This window comes from Pogona vitticeps, chromosome 2 (genome assembly GCF_051106095.1).
Source record: "Pogona vitticeps strain Pit_001003342236 chromosome 2, PviZW2.1, whole genome shotgun sequence".
NCBI lineage: Eukaryota > Metazoa > Chordata > Lepidosauria > Squamata > Agamidae > Pogona > Pogona vitticeps.
Genome location: NC_135784.1, coordinates 218,622,125 through 218,645,583, shown reverse-complemented (window position 1 = coordinate 218,645,583; position 23,459 = coordinate 218,622,125). Strand labels below are relative to the sequence as shown.

The 23,459-nt window shown below is 42.6% G+C and overlaps 1 protein-coding gene across 3 annotated transcripts in view; it reads left to right on the top strand.

Annotated features, from left to right (window-relative positions):
• Window positions 1-23,459, top strand: part of MTAP (methylthioadenosine phosphorylase) — a 173,368-nt gene that overhangs the window by 133,985 nt on the left and 15,924 nt on the right. For all 3 annotated transcript variants that reach the window (XM_072992053.2, XM_020790383.3, XM_078384921.1), the window contains exons 2-5: window positions 9,448-9,534; window positions 9,982-10,040; window positions 15,799-15,966; window positions 22,666-22,768. In XM_072992053.2, the coding sequence (XP_072848154.1) occupies window positions 9,448-9,534; window positions 9,982-10,040; window positions 15,799-15,966; window positions 22,666-22,768 (417 nt within the window). The remainder of the gene's footprint in view (window positions 1-9,447; window positions 9,535-9,981; window positions 10,041-15,798; window positions 15,967-22,665; window positions 22,769-23,459) is intronic.

The window sequence follows — 23,459 nt, the reverse complement described above, 5'->3', positions numbered from 1 at the left end:
CGATGAGAAAGAGCTCAGTTTGCTCCTTTCCCCTCCTTTCTTCAAGATTTTCTTCTCTTTTGCCCTTCACTTCCTTGATCTTCCTTCATGAGTCTTCCCCAGCTGAGGTCACCACAGTTCTCCTGTTGACACATTCGAGCCACAGGTCTATGGGATGCTCACTATCCATGCATAACTCTGACTCGGCCTCTGCAATGGCTGAACCTCTGCTGCCTTGTAAATGAGTGAAGAAAATTAATCACACTTTGAATGTGCGCCATTATCACATCGAGCCACTTCAAACTCGTTTTAGACCAGAAACAATAGCTCCGCAAGACTCTCTGGCCCGACACCAATACTGTAAGTGTGTCGCTGTTTATGACTATCTGACCTATTTCAGGCCCGAATCTTGGTCCTATTGGGACAAACTGGTGCACCAGCAATATTACTTGGAGCCTGGGCACCATCGCTATGAGTACTATTGCCATTCTGACTCCTTGACATCACCATCACCACCACGATACTGGTTGCAGAGGGAGACCTTCCAGGACTTTGCCTCCGAAGAAGGCTTTCAACCTCCTCCCCCAGTATCGAAATCAAATAAATATCATTTCAGTCATCCTATCCCTACAGACTTGCAGACCACTCGCCTGGCTCCAGTGTTGAAGTGATCCCACTGCTTGCGGACAACACAGGCCCATGGTCCGGCTGCCACCTTATCTCAGGTCTGGTCTTAATCTTTATAGGTCTACAGAGGGCCTCCATCAGCTTCCTCAACACCTTGCCTTCTCAACTGCCTTGACGCTCCACACTGCACACATCCACAAAACTTCCTCCAGACCCAACCCATGGCACCAGGAAGGCACCATCAATGTCTCTCCCTCTCACCAGATGACACTAACCTCCCACCCTTGGCAGCGAGAAACGGGCACCATGATATCTCTCCGGACAACTCATACCCATCTCAGGGAATATCTCATCAGGCTTCTGTCATCGAAGCCTCTGACTCTGTGACACCTAACCTTCCCATGCACAACTCGATGTTGCAGATGCCCGTCCACCCTCTCCCTCAGAACACTTTTCAGCTTATTCTCAACTTACCCTTTGCATAGTGAAGGTCATGGATCTTGAGATCAACTAGTTACCCCGCACCAAGTCTGACAGGGTTTATGAGGACATTAACGAAGACCAAGCCCTCACCACTATATATGGGTTTGATTCTCTACTAAACTCATTAAAGAATCTTGGAGTAAGCCTTCCTCTGTTCCTCAAAGCACCAAATGGGTGAAAAAAATTTACAAGAACACATGGCAATGACACCAACCTTTCGTCTAAGCACCCTCCCCCCCAATTCCATTATTGTGCACACCACCCAGCATAGAGCCCAGAACCACTCCTGCCACCATCCCTAATAACCACGTGAGGTGGAGGTTAGATGTGATTGGATGCCAGATCTACTTGTTGGTCTCATTTGTTATACAGGCAACAGACTACTTGGCAGTGATGGGAGCATATCACCACTACTTATGGAATAAGGTCCTGCCTATCCTTCAAGCAGTTTCTGGGGACCTAAGGTACTGAGGCTTCTCTCTCCACCAAGAGGCTATGACACTGGCTTGTCAAGACTGAATCACAACATGCCATGTTGTGGCTGCAGCATCCAAACACGTGTCCATGTCCATAGTGTTATGTAGATATGCATGGCTCAGCTCTGCTGGTCTGTCAGAAGATTCAGGATCCCACATTAAAGGCTTACAATTCGATGGTGACAGACTCTTTGAGAACAAAAATGATGAAACTGGACAGCCTACAAAAGATGAGAAAGATGGCACGATCTTACAACACACAATATTACTATTGCTCCTTATACTTACTCTTATCAACAGTACAGACCTTCAGCGGATAGGCAGAGATATTCAGCACCATCTTCATCCACCAACCAGCACTTCCACAGGCAACACTCACACCAGTCTACCAGGTGCTCTGATAAAAAAAACCAAGCAGAAACTTTGACTTTTTCAGCCCCCAGGTCCACTCCCATTCAATGCTGATGTCCCAACAAACCACACTTTTTGCATTCTTTCTATCTACGTGGACCCGGGTCACTATGGACTCTTGGGTCCTCTTCATCATTGCAGCTGGTATGTGATTGAATTCCTCTCTCTTCCACCCATGGGATTCTTCAGGACAACAACATCATCCCCTGTCCTGGAGGATGATATTTGGTCTTTAATAGACAAGGATGTCATTGATCTTTTCACTCCTGCAGACAACGACCCAGGCCTTCGTTCTTGCTATTTCACAGTCCCCCGAAGAGACAATGGGCTCCAGCCCATCCTGGACCTCTGTCACCTCAACCTCTGTGTCGCACCCAGATGATTTCACATGGCCACATTAGAAAACTTCATTTCCTTTCTTCAACAGGGTGACTCATTCGCAGTCATAAATCTAAGGGATGCTTATTTTCCTATATTTGCCCAGACAATCACATATACCTCAGATTCACCCTCTGCAACTCCACCTATGAGTTCAAGGCTCTCTCTTTCAGACTTTCTACCACTCTGAAGGTTTTCACAAAATGTATGGCACCTGTAGCCACATACCTATGCCTTCACAGAGTTACTATTTCCCCCATACATTGATGATTGGTTGCTCATCACCCATTCCCATACAGAGGCCCTACATGACATCCAGCTCACCCTGTCTCTTCTAGAGCAATGGTCCCCAACCTTGGGCCTCCCGATGTTCTTGGACTTCAACTCCCAGAAATCCTGGCCAGCAGAGGTGGTGGCAAAGGCTTCTGGGAGTTGTAGTTCAACAACATCTGGAGGCCCAGCATTGAGGACCACTGTTCTAGAGGATCTGGAACTCCAGGCCAACCTGTCCAAATTTATCTTGGATCCTTGTCAGCTTGTTTCTTACATAGGAACTGTTTTGGAATCTCAGTGCAATTGTGCCTCCCTACCACAGGAAAGAACAGCAAAACTTGACACTCCCCAACCTCATTCAACTGTCAGGGCTCACCAGGCCCAGTGCCTGCTCAGCCTCAGGGCCTCCACTACCTTGGTTAGTCAACGTGCCCAATCGTGGTTTCTGACACTATTTGACTCTCTTGTTAACCACCCTGCCAAATGCCTGAGGGTAACAGAGGAGTTTGCAGTGCAATTCACCTGGTGAGACACAGCTTGCAGTCTGTTCATAGGAAGATCTTTCAGGGTCCTTCAACTAACATTACAGGTCATCACAGACACCCACCCTACCAGATGGGGGCACACTGCAATGGCCTCAAGGTACATGGTCACTCATAGAACGCCAGCTTCATATCAGCCATCTTGGGCTGTTGGCCATCATCAAAGCCTTCTGTGCCTTCAAGAGCATGTTGGTTGGTCAAGGCATACAGGTCACCACCGACAATGCCATCACCCTATTTTATGTCAGTAAGCAAGGAGCATCCACTCTTTGTTCCTTCTCTAGCTTGCCATCCAACTTCAAGAGTGGTGCTACAGTCACCATATTTACCCATTAACAGTTCACATCTCCACAGAGGGCAACTCCCTAGCTGACAGCCTACACAGACACGATAGTCTCAATCACAAGTGGTTCTCTGGACATTCCGGTATTCTGTTGCCTGTGCAGACAATGGGGTACTTCAGCAGTATACATATTTGCAACCACCCAGAACACAAAATGTGATCAGAACTGCTCCAGAGCAGGGATTGGCCCTGGATTTCTGGGAGACACCTTTATGACTACTTGGTCTCTGAACCTATTGTACTTTTTCACCCTCATACTGCTGCTTCAGAGGATCATCATCAAGATCCATCAGGACAAGTCCAGTGCAATACTGATAGCCCTGGGGTGGCCCCAACAGCCATGGTTCACCACTCTCAAGTCCTTGGTGAGCAAGGTCCTCAGCCTCCCACTGCTACCCTGTCTCCTAACACAGGCCCAGGGCAAGGTCTCCCCCCAGGACCTACCGACCCTACACCTTTACAGCATAGCAGATCCTCCCTCCATAGCTCAAGTTTTGGAAACAAGCTCAGAAACCTTCCACAAACCAGCTATACTCTTACAAATGGAATAATTTCTTCAAATTTGCACAAACACAAAACCTTCCTACTGTGCCTACCACGCTGGATGCTGTCTTAGCATTCCTGCTCCACTTAAGAGGACCTTTCTCACTCTTACACTTAAGGTCTATGTGACTGCAATAATAGCTCACCAATCTTGGCTCAACCACTGCCTTGCTCCTCCATGATCCCACTCTCAAACAGTTTATTGAAGGACTACTAAATATCCATTCATCACTCCGACTACCTGCTCCTCATTTGTCACTGCAACTTGTCCTCTACTGCCTCATGCTCTTCCCCTTCAAACCTCTAGCTACCGTTTCCGAAAAGGCACTGTTTCTCAAAACCATTTTTCTTCACCATCACTTCAGCCTGCAGGGCCAATGAAATTGCCACTCTACATGTCAACCTACCCTTTCTCCAGTTTCACCCTCACAAGGTCATCCTTTACCCTAACCTCTCATTCCTCCTAAATCTTGTTGTATCTGATTTCCACAACCTATCATTTTACCTACCTTTTCCCCATCTCCTTCCAATGATCTTGGGCATGCCTTGCACTCCATCGACATCCATTGGGCCTTGGCATTCTATGTCTCCCGGACTTTGTCTTTCTGCAAATCCAAAAGATTCTTGGATCTAATAGAGGATCCCCAATCTTGCCTCAAACTGTTTCTCGGAGGATTGTCATGATCATCCAACCAGTCTATGACCTGGCTGACAAACCTTTATTGAGTCCATTGAAAGCACACTTATTCAGAGCTGTTGCTACATCCACTGCCTTTTTCAGAAGAGTGAGCTTGCCAGATGTCTGTAAAGCTGCTACATGGTCCACACCTTCAACATTTGCCACCCACTACAGGCTTGACATCCATACCAGGGTGAATGATGCATTTGGCAGAATAGTAGTGGCATCAGTATTCCCATATGGGAATGGTCCACCTTCTGGTAAATCACCTTGCTAATCACCCTATTGTATGCATTCACGGAGACCACAAAGAAGAAAGAGAGGTTGCCTGTATGTAACTCTGGCTCTTTGAGTGGTCATCCATGAATTCACACATCCTGCCTGTCCTTCTCTCTGTCCATCGCTTATGTCTTATACTTGATTGACAGAGGTGAATTGTTCTCTGGAACTGAGGCACTTGCTAGGATGGGCAGACCATGTGTATAAGGGGGCGGTCCTGATGAACCCGTGCTAAAGTTCTAGAAGATTTCAAGAACCTCTGTGCAAGTACAGAGCAACCCTATTGTGTAAATTCACAGATGACAACTTGAGGAACCAGATTTATAGGTAGGTAACCTCTTTCTGATATTCATAAGGTTTTAGAAGAGTAGGTGGTAGCTAGTCTGCAGTACTATATCCCTGCCACAAGATGACAGCAACTCAAAAGGAATAATCTGTTTTTACTTGATCCCATGGTGTGACAAAATTTCGAGCAGAGCAGAGGTAACAGAGACCTTTGCCATAGAGCCTAAATTATTGAAGGTGAAAAAAGTTATTATACAGTTGTTAGTTTTCAGTGTATAGTTCCTTAAAGTATTATTATGTACTGTCCATATTTCCTAGTACAGTTATCTGAAAAGGTTTTGAAAAAGTGATTTGCTTCATTCATTGGTGGTTGTAATACATTGGATTCCAGGGAACCTAGAGTTACTGTACTTGGGAATGTATTTATTTTTTTCTGTTTTCTCTGATATACTCAAGGCATTGTGCATGGCTCTCTTTCTGCTCCTCATTTTATCCTCACAACAAACCCATGAAATGGATCGTTCAGCAAGCCCTACATGGTCACTCACTGAGTTTCATGGTTTAGTAGAACCTGGCTCACCACAACCCGATCCCCAGCACACTAAGTAGTGAACTGGATCGTCTGTCTTTGTATGTACTGAAGTGCCCCTCAGTAAGGCCAATAATGGCAGACATCTTCTGCTAACCACAGTCCTCAAGGGAAACATCATGCGGATGAGTCCCTGATTCTTTATGGCTGTTTAAATCAGACTTGGGTTGGAGAGCCCTTTAAATGGATACCTTCAAAAAGTGGATGTTCCTTTGTAAAAAAAGGACACATGGGTATGCTACTTAAAATAGTTCTCTTGTTCTGCAGAAACTTTCTACTATTTATAGTGTTAAATTACCGAAGAGGGGCATATCATCTCAAGGACATACATTTTTCATTGTATTTTAAAATAGTGCAGAACATTGATTGGTTCTCTGGTGACTCTGGGAGATTTCCATTCACTCTTGAAACTGTGGCTGATCTCAGCTGCTGTGCTTTAGTTGGAGCTTTGAATTAGTGAGTTACAAATAATATAGTTACATTGATCAAGTTGCCTGTTTTCTTTTTTGTAATGAGGGTGCAACAAAACTGTGATTTAAAAGTAGTGCCAGAAGTGAGAATCACGTTACTTTAATGATGTAATGAGTAATATTGACACATGGATTCATCCCTAGCATCTTTGGCAATTCTGTGATTCTGTGTTTTAATAGCACCTGAGACAGTTTTTCAGATTGCTGTCTTTAGTCCTCCTTTATCAGCAGTTTTATGACTGTACGGATTTCCTATTTGTAGCTGATACATTTAATTCTGTTGTAATTTGCTTGAGGCTGCTGGATAGGCACCTGACTGTGGAGCTAGAGGTTGGGAATGTGATTCCCCACTGTGCCTCCCTGACAGGGGCTATCCTCAATGATCCATAAGGTCCCTTCTAGCTCTGCAATTCTAAGATTATTATTGTTGTTCTTGAGCAGTAAGGTGAAGTAAAGATACAGTCAATAAACTGTTGAGACTTCTGCTGAGTCTAGCTCGGTGCTACTTAATTGGGCACCAGTGCTTTCCCCCAGACTTTCTGTCTCTTTAGCTGGATGAGATACAAAGGGTTGATTTTGATTCTTCCGTATGCACATTGTATGTTCTGGTGCTTCTTGAGATTGCACTGCAAATTCAGTTTTTCTTCTATTCTATTTTGCTTTGCAGACATTTTAATGGCTTATATGTATTGTTGTAGGAGAAGCTGAATGACAGATAAATTGCCTCTTTGTTTTTGTTACAAAATAACATATGCTGAGGGTGACAGCTTTCTCATACAATATTTGGTAGTTGGATATAGACATTCAAATGCAAAGTAGGTATAGCCATACTGAGTGTACAAAATTTTGAGTGTATTATTTTAAGGTACTCGGAAGTAGTGGCAGGATTTCCTGGCAAGTGTTTGTGCTGATGGTGCTGGTGATCTTGGTGAAGCTCTGGCTGACTTCTCAATTGAAGTGATCTGTTGATTTGGTTGATGTGGTTATTCCATCTCTATGGGTGGTTGATCTTCAGGTAGCCAATAATGTTTTTTTGTTTGTTTGTTTGTTTTTTGATCCATTGGGATGGATCTCTGCTTCGGTGCAGCTGATGGCAACACCCAAACAGGGTTTCCAGTTGGTTTTGCCACAGAGGAGAGGCAGAGTTGAAGAAAGGGCCAAGCGAAGTCTCCTCCTTCCCTACCCACCCCACACTCCCAAAGCAGCTGAGATGGCGGTCTCACTGCCGCTAGTAGCAGCACCTCAGCGGTGATCCCAGTGGATTGCTGGGAAGAGTGACCTGAAAGCAGACATTATGGTTACTCTCAGGTGGCTTCTGGGGTGGAAGCTTGGGATGCCTCCTACCTGAGTGCTCTCAGAACAGCCTCCACGCGACCCAGTGATCACAGGATCGCTAAGATGTGGGTGAGAATAAATTCTTCTTTTAGGTGTGTAGGGCGTGTGGACGTTTTAAGGGCCTTTACACCAGTCTTTCTGTGTGTGCATCCCAGTGGCACCTTTTGCAGCCCCGGTTGTCTGTTTTAAGTTCTTATCATTCTATTAGAAAATCTGAATGCTTTCATGATAGAAACAAAAGAGCACTTTTTCCAAGTATGAACATTTACAGGCACTCTGTTTTTATATTTATTATATCATTTATTGTAAGTTTTTAGCATATAAAAATAATATTATTGTGAGTAATGAAATTTTAATTACCCCCTTTGGTCTGTTACTATGTTTGTCACATGCTATAATTTTTAGGTATAAAAACTGGTGGTATGGTGGAAAATAAACACAAATGTAAAATAATTGTAAAAAATACCGTTGTGAATTCTACTGTCGGGCAGAAGGGTTTCTTTTCGGATGCTGGATAAAGGCAAGGCAGGTCTTTTAAAAGGGTAAGTGAAAGATGCCTAGGCCACGGGAAGTAGTAGAAAGTTTGTGAGAAGGAGAGTTCTATAAAGTGGGGAGAAGTCTGAGATGTGGAGGAAGACTTGAGAGACAGAGATGTGAGATGCACTTATCTAAGAACTGTGGAATATTTTACAGTGGTGCCCTGCATAGCGACGATAATCCATGCAGCAAAAATCGCTGCAAAGCGATTTCGTCGCTGTGCGGTTTTAAAAAGCCCATAGGAATGCATTGAAACCCCTTCAATGCATTCCTATGGGCTTAAAACTCACCTTTAAGTGAAAATCCTCCATATGGCGGCCATTTTTGCTGCCCGGTAAGTGAGGAATCCGGGCGAAAACACAGCGGACGGCCATTTTTTTTTACCCTGCGGCCATTTCGGAACCGCCGATCAGCTGTTGGAAAATCATCGCTTTGCGATGATCAGTAAGCGAAATGGTACCGATCATCGCAAAGCGATTTTTTTCCTATTTAAAACATCGCAATGCAATCGCTTTTGCGATCGCAAAATCTTCATCGCTATGCGGATTCGTCATTAAACGGGGCGCCTGTTAAGCGAGGCACCACTGTACTTGCAGTAACCACTCGGGTGCTGGAAACCAGCATGATTGTATTAGACAGGCATAGTTATTTGGTTGGTTGCCAGAATGCAAGCTTTTTACTATATGCCAATATTTGTTTTAAAACAAAAGCTGGCTGCTAAGAGGTGGTGAATTTATAACTCTCCTTGTGTGGCAAGCTGTGGGAGGGCTCTTGTTCTTACTACAAGAGTGGCTTGTGGGCAGCTGTTATATGTGCAGCGCAGGCTTTTTCTGCCCTCGAAAGACATGAGGAACAAACGCTTTCTTAAAGCCTGCACGTGGGGACAATGTCCTCTAAACTGGTACTTTCATACAAACTCTGGACGTCTTGGGTGACATTTTGAAAATGTTTGCATGAAAAAAATATGGATGGTAGAGTGAGAGGACAGTGACGGTACTTGGAAGAATAATTAGTCATGGTAATGTCTGCATAAAGGTTTTTGTGGGGACTGTAAAACCTCATATAAATTGATTGAGAATTAGAGATGTGCAGATTATGTCCACACAGATCTTTATATCTCTATTAAGAACAAAAATATAATGATGATGTAAAGTTAGAATATCGTATCGTTGGAAGTAACTCCTCTCATTTAATGTTTACTACTATTTATGTGCCTAGATTGGAATTATTGGAGGGACCGGTCTGGATGATCTGGACATATTAGAAGGTAGAACAGAAAAGTATGTAGATACACCGTATGGAAAGGTGCGTATCCACACATCTGCAGTGTGCTAGGAGGTATTTATAAACAAGTTTTCAAAAACTGCCCATCCTGCAGAATTCCAGGCATGTGTTTTTTAAATGTAGTGTCCCACAGCAACCTTTGGAATACGATTGGAATTCCGAAAACTGTTTGATTAATACATCTGTAGAGTAAGGAGGATTCATATCAACTGTCTGACATTCGTTGTTTATAATTTTATGAATGAATGTGTATATTGATGCTCATCCTCATATCAAGTTTAGGCTGTAATCCTATGCAGAGGAACAGGCCCTATCATACCTACTGGGGCTTAACAGCTGAGCTGACATTTTAAGGACAATATTAACAATGTAAAACTGTCTCTGAATTTTTTCAGAGGTAAATTTATTTTTATTTTTCTGATGTTTCTTTTCTCTCCCCTACCACCTTTTTTTCTTTTCAAATTTCAGCCATCTGATGCTCTGATTTTGGGAAAGATAAAAAATGTTGACTGTGTGCTCTTGTCCAGGTATGTGAACTCTTGAAATAGCACTTGAATTAATTTTTTTAATTGGAAAATCTGGTATGCATGATACATGTGCTATGAATATGATTGTTTGTTTCTACACCACCTACTTATATAAGGGACTGAAGGCAGTTTACAACTTTTGAAAACAAGCATATAAATCATAATAAATAAAAATCGCAATAAATAGTTAAATAAAATATTTCCTTTCAAGGAGAAAGGTGGGGTAAAATGTTTTAAATAGAATAAATTAAATGAGTAATAAACAAGAATTAACATCTATTAAACATTAAGAAAACTTATATAAATAATAAAATGGCTGCCACCCACCATCCATATAACATCCAAATTCAAATGCTTAAAGAAGGAATGTTCATGCCTTTGGAAGGAAGGATAGAGGGCCAAATGCATTTCCCAAGGAAAGACATTTCATGGGCTGGGAGCTGCCACTTGAAAAAACGTCCGTTGTGTCCTCACCAGAAGAACTTATCAAGGTGGTGGAACCAAGAGAACCTCACTTGATTATCATAATATTTGTTTACAGAAGTTCCTGAATTAATAGTTGGTTGGGGAAACTCACTTTTTATTTTCTTCTGAACTTTAAGTTATTATTATTATTTATTTAATTTATACCCCGCCTATCTGCTCAGAACGAGCACTAAGTTCATTGAATCTTATTGGGGAATACAGTTTTCAGTTCAAGCTTACCTTTAAAAGGCAGATGTGTGAAGAACCATGGAGATATGTGGGCTTGGCAGTACCTTGTTTCCCCAAAAATAAGATCTAACCTGAAAATAAGCCCTAGTATGATTTTTCAGGATGCTCGTAATATAAGCCATACCCCAAAAATAAGCCCCAGTTAAGTAAAACCCCACCCTCCACCTTTGTGCAGCATTGTGCAACAACCAGAAGATGACCTGACTGTATTTGAATAAATGTAAATTGTTGCACATGAAAAAAATAAAGCATCCCCTGAAAAGAAGCCTTAATTAATATAAGACCTTGTCTTATTTTTGGGAAAACATGGTACCGTCATAGTCTCCCAGTGAATTTCAATGTCCAATTTAACCTGTTGACTAACCTGATTTTAACTTTTACAGCTATAGATGCTTGGAACAAGAATGTAGAAGAATCACCTTTTTTGTACCACAGCTCCTAGAATTTCCCATGATGCCTGAGGGATTCTGGGTATTGTAGCCTTTAAAAAGTAACTTTTCCAAACTCTGGTTTATATCCAGATTTCTACCTTCCCCTGCACCAGCTTGCCCATATTCTGAAGAAGCTCGCATAAGCTCTTCTCTCTTGCTTGATGTCGTTGTTGTTTAGTCGTTAAGTCATGTTCTACTCTTTTTGACCCCATGGACCAGAGCACGCCAGGCCCTCCTGTTTTCCACTGCCTCCCAGAGTTGGGTCAAGTTCATGTTGGCAGCTTCGATGACACTGTCCAACCATCTCGTCCTCTGTCGTCCCCTTCTCGTCTTGCCTTCACACGTTCCCAACATCAGGGTCTTTTCCAGGGAGTCTTCTCTTCTCATGAGATGGCCAAAGTATTGGAGCCTCAGCTTCATGATCTGTCCTTCCAGTGAGCACTCAGGGTTGATTTCCTTCAAAATGGGTTTGTTCTCTTTGCAGTCCAAGGGACTCTCAAGAGTCTCCTCAAGCACCACAATTCAAGAGCATCAATTCTTCAGCGGTCAGCCTTCTTTATGGTTCAGCGGTCATTTCCATACATTGCTACTGAAAAAGCCATAGTTTTGACTATGCAGACCTTTTTTGGCATGGTGATGTCTCTGCTTTTTAAGATGCTGTCTAGGTTTGTCATCACTTTCCTGCCAAGAAGCAGGCATCTTTTGATTTTGTGGCTGCTGTCACAATCTGCAGTGATCATGGAGCCCAAGAAAGTAAAATCTGTCGCTATCTCCCTTCTATTTGCCAGGAGGTGATGGGACCAGTGGCCATGATCTTAGATTTTTTTTTTTTGATGTTGAGCTTCAGACCATTTTTTGCGCTCTCCTCTTTCACCCTCGTTACGAGGTTCTTTAATTCCTCCTCACTTTCTGCCATCAGATTGGTATCGTCTGCATATCTGAGGTTATTGATATTTCTTCTGGCAATCTTAATTCCGGTTTGGGATTCCTCCAGTCTGGTCTTTTGCATGATGCCTTCTGCATATAAGTTAAATAAGCAGGGAGACATATACAGCCTTGTCATACTCCTTTCCCAATTTTGAACCAATCAGTTGTTCCATATCTAGTTATAACTGTTGCTTCCTGTCCCACGTATAGATTTCTCAAGAGATAGATAAGGTGATCAGGCACTTCCATTTCTTTAAGAATTTGCCATAGTTTGCTGTGGTCCACACAGTCAAAGGCTTTTGCATAGTCAATGAAGCAGAAGTAGATGTTTTTCTGGAACTCTCTGGGTTTCTCCGTAGTACAGCGCATGTTAGCAATTTGGTCTCTAGTTCCTCTGTCCCTTAAGAATCCAGCTTGTATTTGTGGGAGTTCTTGGGCCACATACTGCTGAAGCCTACCTTATAGGATTTTGAGCATAACCTTGCTAGCGTGTGAAAGGAGTGCTATTGTATGGTAGTTGGAGCATTCTTTGGCACTGTCCTTCTTTGGGATTGGGATGTAGAGTGATCTTTTCCAATCCTCTGGCCACTGCTGAATTTTCCAAACTTGAGGGCATATTGAGTGTAGCACCTTAACCACGTCACTTTTTAAAATTTTAAATAGTTCGACTGGAATGCCATCACCTCCACTGGCCTTGTTGTTAGCCATGCTAAGGCCCACTTGACTTCACTTTCCAGGATGTCTGGCTCAAGGTCAGCAACCACACTATTCTGTGCACATTTTGCACATACAAAAATAAGGCTACACTTTCTCCAAGTATAAAATGATAAAATCTCTCTATCCCAATGTGTTAAAATCAGGATTTGAAACAAAAATTCCATTATGTCTGGGATTTCATCCTAACAACAACAACAACCTGGCAGTGTATTTACTAGTGGTGGACAACATGTTTCTGTAGCCAAGGCCTCACAGCTTCTCCACATGGCTCAGAAGGTCCCTTGTGCCCTCTCCAGGACATGGGGACAATTCTGTCATGTTTTGAGGGAGTCCCCAAAACCCCTGGGATCCCCACTCCGAAAACATATTGTTCTAAAATAAAAGAGTATTTTATTTGGCTACTAGGTGGTGCAAGGCTTTTTCGGTTAATCCCACCCCCATTTTTTGTTAGAAAATACCGTACAGGAGGTTACTTTTTTATTCAGGATGCTCCCAATACAATTAGAAGAAGAAGATTTTAAGTATTGGCAAGGAATAATTAATGGATTTTGTATTCAAGGTAAAAAATCTAGAATAAATAAAATATATTGGTATAAGGCTCAAAAATTGGAGATTTAGGTATTCCTAATATAAAAATTATTATATAGCAAATTGGAGATATTATATACAACAAAGGAAGGTTAATTTGGTGGGATATGGAATCCTCAGAAATAAATGGGAATGTTGAAAAATATTTGTTTAATTTAGTAAAAAGAAATACAATAAATCAGGTGAACAACTCTTTTAAAGAAACATGTTGAATATCTGGAACAAAAATAAAAAGAAGTTATGTCTCTACTTCACCCCTAAAATTAGTGACCGAAATAGAAAATTTCTCAGCAAACATAAAGGGTTTAGCTGATATGTTTAAGGACAAAAAAATTGCCAGACTGAAGGATTGGATGATTAAAATGAGATTGAAGGATCAGATTATAGTTAAACTTCAAATTAATAAATTATCATGGTATAATTATATCCAGTTAGATAGTTGGACAAATGAATGGTTGAAAACTAATGGCAAATGGAGAGAATGTACTAAATACGAACAATTTCTGTCATCATATGAAGACATGCAGAAAGATGATTTGACGAAGGCAGTGGTAACTAGAATGTATAACCTAATTTTGGAACAAGAGGAAAAAGAAACAGAAAAAGAATGTTTGAAATCAATTTGGGAAAATGATTTAAAGATAGAAATTAAAACAGAGGATTGGATAAACATTTGGAGGATGAGAGTTTTAAGATTAAGGTCGATAAGAACAAAGGAATTTAAAAAAAATTAGTTTAAGCTGGTATATTACTCTGGTGAAACTGAATACAGTGGTGCCCCGCATAGCGACGATAACCCATTCCAAAAAAATCATCGCTATACGGATTCGTTGCTATGCGGATTCGTCGCTATGTGGTTTTAAAAAGCCCATAGGAATGCATTGAAACCCCTTCAGTGTGTTCCTATGGGCTTAAAACTTACCTTTTAAGCAAAAATCCTCCATACGGCAGCCATTTTAGCGGCCCAGTAAGCGAGGAATCCGTCCCTGTTTTACCCGGTGGCCATTTTGGAACCGCCGATCAGCTGGGGAAAAAATATCGCTATGCGAAAATCGGTAAGCAAAACAGCTTACTGATCATCGCAAAGCGATTTCCCCCATAGAAAACATTGTTATGCGATCGCAAAAGTGATCGCAAAAACATCTTCACTATGCGGATTTGTCGTTAAATGGGGCGCCCGTTATGCAAGGCACCACTTTATAATAAATTCACACTATTCTAAGGCTTGTTGGAAATGTGATGAAGAAATTGCATATATTGTCATATGTGGTGGGAGTGTAAATGGATTCAGAAATTCTGGAAACTGATTTTTAAAGAAGTATATTTGGAAAATATATTGAATTCCATTCTAAAATTGCTTTGTTGTCAATTTTTTGATAAGCTAGAACTTGATTATTGTTCAAAGGAATTGATTTCCAATTTTATGACAAGTGCTAGCATATTAATAGCTAGATTCTGGAAAGATAAAATGATACTGAATTAGAAATTTGGTATAATGAAGTATGGGACATTGCATTGAATGATAAATTAACTACTGAACTTAAGATGAAAAGAAGTTCAAATATTTTTATGCTGTTTAGGGTAGATTTGTTGAATTTGTATTAGTGAAAGGAAAGGGGAAAGTCTCTAAACAACAATCAATACAATTTTGGAAAGGAAGTTTGTATTAAAAGTATTGTTCCAAGGGGTCCCATGGGTATGGGGTGCACGGTGGTTAAGATTTTATAGTAATTATTTTGTATTTTTCTATTTGTTTTTGTTTTGAAAATTAAAAAAAAAAAAAGAAAAAACAGGAGGAGTGGGTGTTGTGGGAAAGGGTTGTGAGAGGAAGCGCTGCCCTCCAAGATCCAAGGATGCCTGTGGACTTGTGAAGATTACTCTCCTGTGCACTGCACCCTTAAAGCTGCTAGAGCAAAAAGACACAGGGTGTATCTAAGATTCTTGTTCCCAGCCAGTAGATGTCCAGTGGTCATGTAGCCTGGAGGATTCTGGGAGCTGTAGTCCAAGAAGTCATTTCTGCAAGTTCTGTGTAGCCTGTTTGGACTGGCCAAGCCTGCTTACGCGTACCAGAAGGTTGCTCAGGTTCCGTTGCCTGCTTACCATGGCATTGTCTCTGACCTGCTACACCATGTTCTAGCTCTAATTAGAGCATCTGAATACAGGCATGTTGGGCAAAGAGTTATTGGGCTTAGGTCGTGGCATGGTTTCCCAGATCCTGAAACCTAGTTATTCTCTTCACACCGAGCTTGTAAAGGAGAACATACTTTGGTAGGTTTATTCCTAACTGCAGTGCAGATGGATTTTCCTGAATAGCTTGTTGGTATCTCTGGTTTCTCTCTGGTGTTTCAGCTTTCCCCCTCCTTCCATTTTTCTCTCCATAGACATGGAAGACATCATACTCTTATGCCAAGCAGTGTCAACTACCGTGCCAATATGTGGGCACTGAAGGAAGAGGGTTGCACTCATTTGCTAGCAACTACTGCTTGTGGTTCCTTACGAGAAGAGATTCAGCCTGGAGACATTGTCATAATAGACCAGTTCATAGACAGGTAAGTGAGAATGAGGTCCTTTATGGAGCATAGATCTGACCTTTATTGGATGATATTTTGGACTGGAAAGAGAACTTATTTCCAGGGTATTCTTATTGGAATGCCATTCTTATTTAGCTCCAGAGGTTGGCATCAATAAAACTGTTTTATTGACAGCCATGGGTGGGTGCATTTCATTATTCAGGTGAGATTCATTCCATATTTCTGCAGAAGTTGGAGGAGGACAGGGCATCTCCCAGCACTGATATTGATAAGCAGCAAGATGTTTGTGGGTCAGGAGTCAGTGAGAAATTGGAGAACGTGAAGGGAATCTGTAAGATAATATAGAAGATTGCTGTTGATGAACCTGAAGAAGATACTTATGAATTATTATAGAAACATCTGTAATCAATAAACCTGTTTTATTCAAAAGACAGTGATGTCTTTCCTAAGTAAAGTATGTTGATAAAGAAATCAACTGGTGGCAGCTTGTGAAAAGGTGTTTTGTTTTGTTTTGCCTTCATGAGCTTTCTGTTTTGGGGAGATAACCAGGGCCACAAGGGGCAAATGTCACAGTAGGATATACAGTAAATTGAATCCAAAACTAAACATATTGTACCTAAAGAGAGAGAAACATGGATACTAGATAGGGTGGTCCTTGGGACATAATGGTCAGAGAGGCTCTCTGACCACCTGGCTTCTAGAAGAGGCTGGACAGAGAAGACAAATGAGTCAGGGACTGAGGCCAGGGCCTAGAAAGTGCAGGAAACACTGAGAAGATGCCTGCAGGCAAGAACCAAAAGCAAATCAAGGATTGAGACGACCAACCCCAGCACTGGGCTTTTAGATCATAAAGGCTTGTTTTATAAAACCTCCCATCCTGTCACTATTAATGCCATTGTCTCTACACTGTTCCAAATTAATTGTTGGAGCTTAAACAGTGTGTGCCTTCTGCTTCTTTTTCCCTTGCTTACTGCTGCTTCCTCCTAGCTGAACATTTCTGAGTCAATAAGAAAGGAAAAGCTGCTGTTGGCAGCAACATACAACTGTTCATCAAAATGAGTATGTGACCTCCGGTGTGACTCAGACACTCAACCTCCACTGTGCTGAATAAACTAACTGCATCTTCCGGAGGGGGGGGCGGAATAAAAGGGGGGGAAGCCCTTTCCTTCCTGTGCACTACATGTATGTGCTTGGATTTTAAAAAAAAACCACTATAGGTGGAGAGGCAGTGAGGTAGATTTCTTTGGTTTTCTAAAGCAATACATATAGCATAGAAGGCTGAGCAATCTTTGGACCTCCAACAGTTTTGGATTCAAACTCCTCCAGTCTTTTAGCACTGGTTATGCTAGCTGGGGCTTTTAGGAGCTGATGTCCAAGGCACATGGAGAGCCAAAGCTTCTCCACCTTTCAATTAAGTCTTTTAATTTTTCTTTTCTTGATTTTGGCCAATTTCTCCCTTATAAATGTCACATATGAAAAGCTGGGGACCAGGCTTTCACACCCAGTGGAAGTCAGAGCAAGCTTGTCCTCTTGCTTTAGAAAAGGGAAGTGCCAGTGGACCCTGCTGATCTCCTACTGACTTTGGCAACTCTCAAGGATGTTTTCTTTCTTTACATAGCTTGGAAAAAAATGTGGGGTGAGGGGGTGGGATGGTAACTCCCACAATTTCCCCCAACCACCATGAACAATGGGAAACTCTCAGAATGGTAATACCAAGAAATAACATTTCCAAGTTCTACTGCTTTCAAAAAATTTCATAAGATCCCAGACCACCTGAAACAGCTCTGCTGGACGACATTCTGAGGAAGCAATACGGCTGGAGAAATATTGCCATTTTGCCAGCCGTATTGCCACAAAATAGGCCCGATAATGGGCTCTAAGTTGTGTTTGATCGGACTCCCAGCGGGATATCCTCCACCTGCGTTCCAGCCATCTCCCTTCCTGCTTCATCACCTGCAATTCAGAAGTATACCAAGGAGCTGTCTGAGCTCTGCGTACAGAGAGGGTGCTTAGGTGTAATCGTGTCAACCGCCCGGGTCATCTCCCTATTCCATAGGGTGACCTGAACTTCGACAGGAGCACTGACCATATCAGACGGATAATCCCCAGAGCATTCAGGAAACCATCCGGATCCATTAGTCTCCAAGGGCGGATCATCTTAATAGATCCCCCACCCTTGCAGAGGGGAGAAGAAGCTAATAGACTAAACTTGACCAGGAAGTGGTCTGACCATGACAATGGGGTCACAACCAGCCCCTCCACATCCAAACCACCATCTCCCAGTCCCATTGAGAAAACCAGGTCCAAGGTATGGCCCTTCTCATGTGTCGGGCTGATGACACATTGAGACAGCCCCATGAAGTCCTGACCCACCCCAGTCAAGGCAGCCTTGGCATGAATGTTGAGGTCCCCCAGCACCAACAGCCTGGGAGTCCTCAACTCCAGGTCCAAGACTACCTCCGTCAGCTCAGGCAGGAAGACTGTTGGTACGCAGCAGGGTGGGAGGTACACCAACAGAATCCCTAATCTGTTTCACAAGCCCAACACACAATACAGGCCCTCAAGACCTCTTCTCAAAGGGATAGGAAGCCTGGTCAATGAGATAGAACTCCTATAGACTATAGCAACTCTCCCTCCCTGACCCTCCGAGTGACATTGGTGCTGGACTGAGAATCCAGGTGGAGACAGCTGGGAGAGGGGAACACCACCCTTCTCTCTCAACCAGGACACAGTAATGCACGCCAGGTCAGCACCCCCATCCAGAATTACATCATGGATGAGGGCAGTCTTATTTTGTACTGACCTGGTGTTCATCAACAGCACCGTGTGGCTCAAGGGTTTGCTGATATGGTCACCTGATACCATCTGGTTGGGAGTAGAACTATAAGAGGAGATAGATAAAAGATATCTAACCTCTTTTCTCCTACATGGGCATGTTCTACCCCATTCTAGGAGTTGCACTCTAAAAACACAAATCTAAGCACTTCTAGAATGGGGCCAGAGGTTCTCTAGCCGACCCCCAGGAGCAGCAAGAGGAAGCCAATGTCCCTCCCTCATTCCTTCCCTTTTCATCCATGCTTCTCTTCTTTCTGTCACCAGTTCCATGATTTTTGTTGCTGATGAAGAAACGCTGCTTACCCGAGACATGGATTGCTTTTCATCAGCAAGAACTGTAGTGACCAGGGAGGGTACCTCTGTGGGTGTGCAGAAAAGAAAGGGAGGGAGTTATTCTGATAGCCCCCTATATTAGATTAGGCATCCTTCAATCTCGAGAGACTATAGTAACATGCTCTGAATAGAGGACTTGGAACAGCGTCTAGTGTGGCTGAGAAGGTCAATTTGAGAATGACAGTCCCTACCACACTGAAGACAAATCCAATCTGTCCCCTGTCCAGCTCCCTGATTTTGCTGCTTTCGGGACTGCCTCTTTGCCTCGGCCTGCTAGACAAGGGTCTCTTCAAATTGGAAGAGGCCGTGATGCACCGCCTGCCTCCAGGCTGAACGCTCAGATGTCAAGGTTTCCTATCTGTTGAGGTCCATTCCCAAGGCCTTCAGATCCTGTGTGCAGATATCCTTGTATCACAGCTGTGGTCTCATTCTGTGGCACTTTCCCTGCACTAATGCTCCATACAGAAGATCTTTTGGAATCCAACCATCAGCCATTCTCACGACATGCCGGAGCTGACGTAGATGTTGGTATTTCAGTAATGTATACGTGCTAAAAATTCCAGCTTGTTCTAGGACTGCATGCTCAGATTTTGCTAACTCTTTGGAACAGGAAGCAGAAGGTCACTAGTCTGTGATTCAGAGCAGGGATGGATGTCTACTTTTGGAGGTGTTTAGATTTGTGATTTTGGACTGGAACTCTCCTTGAACATGAATCTGCACAGATTTACATTTCATACATCTTCAGCAGTAGTGCAGAAATACAGCAGTAGTGCAGAAATGCAACACCATGAGAAGAATCCAAAGGATTACTAATCCAGCATTCTGTTACCACAGTGGCCAACCAGCTGCCTCAGCAGGAAGTTCACAAGCTAGGCATGAATGCAGTTGAACTCTCACATTCCTGTTCCCCAGAAACTAGTACACAGAAGCATGCTGCCTTTGATATTGGAGGCAATATATATCCAGCAGAACTAGTAGCTGTTAATCCTAATCATTACTAGTATCCAGAATCAACTGCAGTGGTTGGCATTCACATAATGTGTCATTTCCATTAGGCCAGATTGATTTCAGTGAGGAAGCCATTCCCAACGTCCTTCCATCTAGAATTTAAGGCTCCATGTTCTAGCTTGCTGCCTTGCTTTCTTAGCCAGCAAGTGTTTTAGAAAAAAGCTGGGGGAGAACATGTGACCTTTTGCATGCTATCGGACTGCAGTTCCCTTTGGCGCCAGCCATCACACCCAATAGTGAAAGGACATGCAGCCTCATAACTGGGTGGTGGTGGTCAAGTATTCTGCATTCCTGTTTAAGAAGCAAAATACTGAATACCTAAATGGTTCATTTGGAGACGTGCTTGTAACTATATTCTACCCTTTTTCTCCTCAGTGTGTTTGATATACACACTTGGAAACACATCCTCTGGATTTTGCTTAAGCAATAGTACAGTGGTGCCCCGCATAGCGACAATTATCCGTTCCAAAAAAATTGTCGCTATCCGGATTCGTCGCTATGCGGGGCAAAAAACCCCATAGGAACGCATTAAAACACGTTTAATGCGGCCCTGTGGGCTGTAAACTCACCACTATGCGGAAATCCTCCATGCGGCCACCATTTTCGCTGCCCAGTAAGTGAGTAAAGGGCGCGAAAACGCTGGGGCCGGTCATTTTTTCCCCGGCAGCCATTTTGGAACCGCTGATCAGCTGTTCCCAAAACATTGCTATGAGTTTCACTTACCGATCATCGCAAAGCAATTTTTAGCCATTAAGAACAAAACCAATGCGGATTTGTTGTTAACTGAGGCGCTTGCTATGTGGGGCACCACTGTATTTTGGTGCATTTGTTGTATAGAAAACAAAGACAATGAGTGTTATTTGACTGAAGCTTGTGTGGACTATAAGCCAGCTTCAGATGCGTTTGAGCTACAGATAAGAAAAGCTTATGTCAAATACACTTCTTAGTTCTCAAGATATCATAAGACTCTCTTTGTTCTTTTCACTGAAACAAATATGGCTGCTCCCTAGTAAATTAGTTTTTAAAAGGAGTCACCACTCTTTACTTATTTTCCTGTCAGTGCTACATCCAGATTGGAAATCCCATTCCATTTAATTCTCAAATCTTGCCACCCTTTAGTTTCTTCGTCTGCTATGTGTCCACCATGTCTGTCTTTATGCTCTAAGACTTCTTTTCATGTTTTCCCACTGAGTATCAGATTTTCATCCAAGTGAATAGAATGGCAGCTTTATGTAGGCAGTGAGCATATTATACCCAAGTACAGTGGTGCCTCGCTTAACGATGTTAATTGGTTCCAAAAAAATCGCTGCTAAGCGATTTCATCGCTAAGTGAAATGCGGTTTCCCATTGAAATGCATTGAAAACCGGATAATCCATTCCAATAGGAACGAATTGCCGTCCTTAAGTGAAAATCGCCATAGGAAACATCGCTAAGCGAAACGCAGTTCCCCTATTGAAATGCATTGAAACCTATTCAATGCATCTCAATGGGGGAAAAATACAACAAATTAAAAAAAGAGTCAGAACAAAGTCAAATTTGGTTAACAAAGGGTTTATTAAGTGCACTTTATGATTTCAAACATTTTAAACAGTAAACTTTAACTTTGTAAATAACAGAAAAACATTTAAAAAAACAGCAAACATGAGGCTGTTTAAACCATCGTTAAGTGAAACAGGGGACCCAAAATTTAATCGCTATGCAAAGCATGGTCCCAACCATCGCTAAGTGAAAATCGCCCATAGGGACCATTGTTAAACAAAGCGTAAAAATGCTCCGAAAAAGTCATCGCTAAGCGATTTCGTCGTTAAACGAAGCAATTGCTAAGCTACATACACCACTGTATGTATAAATATTTCTTCCTAGAGCTTTTCACAGTTCTGCTGGTGTGAGTGGCTGTGTATATTATCCACCTGTATTGATTCAATCATTTAGGGGAAAGTAGCACCCTTTCTGTTTTTTTACTTCAATTGATGGACCTTTCTTTCTTACTTACTTACTTACTTATTTACTGAGCTCCCTTGCTTTTCTATTAATTTGTCCAGGTCAGCAGCATTGGGGGTGGGGCTAGTAATGGCCTAAATCACTGCTTCCCAACCTTGAGTCCCCAAATGTTCTTGGACTGCAATTCCCAGAAATCCTGGTCAGCATGGCTAGTGGTGAAGGCTTCTGGGAATTGCAATCCAAAAACATCTGGATTGCCCAAGGTTGGGAGCCACTGACTAAACTATAGCTTAGGTAACAGAAACCGTCCTTGACTTTGTGACAGTCCTAGCGATATTGTAGTGCTAGAGTAATATTTTTTGCGTTCCAATGCAGGGAAGAAGTGACAGGATAATATTAGCACAACTGCGGGGGACAGGCAACCTTGTGTCCTCTGGACGTTTAGACTGTATCTCTCACCAATCTAAGTTGCTGTCTAGGATGATGTAATTCATAACCCCTGGAGGCTACTGATTGTTTAACTCTTGTATGCATTGTAACTCTTTATCCATCCCTAGGTTGTTTCTTGAACCAATTTTTCTTTTTTCTTTTTTTCACAGAACAACCAAACGGCACCTCACTTTTTATGATGGGAATCATTCCTGCCTTCCAGGAGTGTGCCATGTTTCTATGGCAGAACCTTTCTGTGCCAAGACACGAGAAGTTAGTGGATTTTAAACTTAACAACTCTGCCTATTGGTAAAATCCCAACAGCTTGTCTATGGGTGCTTGCACATAATTCCAGTGGGGAGATGAGAGTATGGTCAATTTTCCTATGTAGCTGTGAGACCTGTAGTGTTGCTACAGAGGGTCTCTCAGTATTTATGACTGCCTCGGAAGAGGTGGAGTGCAGTTTCACAAAACTGTCCACATCCACAAATGTCAAATAGCTTTCACTGAAACAAACGGCCAAACACCGAATGTGATTTCTTCCTTGCTTAAAACTTTGTGTCAGTGGCTGTTCCTCCAGAAGAATTGGTTTTTCTTTCTTACCAACCAACAGCAATTTGTGTTAATCAATAACAGAAATATCTAGTCTTCATTAAATTGTTTTTCCCAGATCTGGTATCACAAATGGCTCTCCCAGCCCACGTTCACAGTAAATCCTTGAATGATTAAGCTTCTGCTGTAAACTCTGGTGGAACAAGACATGTTTCAGTGGAAAGAGGACGGGATGAAATTAGAGATGGGCAAGAGCCTTGGTTCAGAGGTTTGTGTCAGTTCGTTGGAAGGGCACCACAGATGCTGTTTGTTCCCCTCCTCCCCTGGCCAGCTCCCCCACTCACCATCTGGTGTTCACTGCTCTCCTCCTCTTCGCATGTCTGACTAGTACCAGTAGGACTGTGTGCTTCCC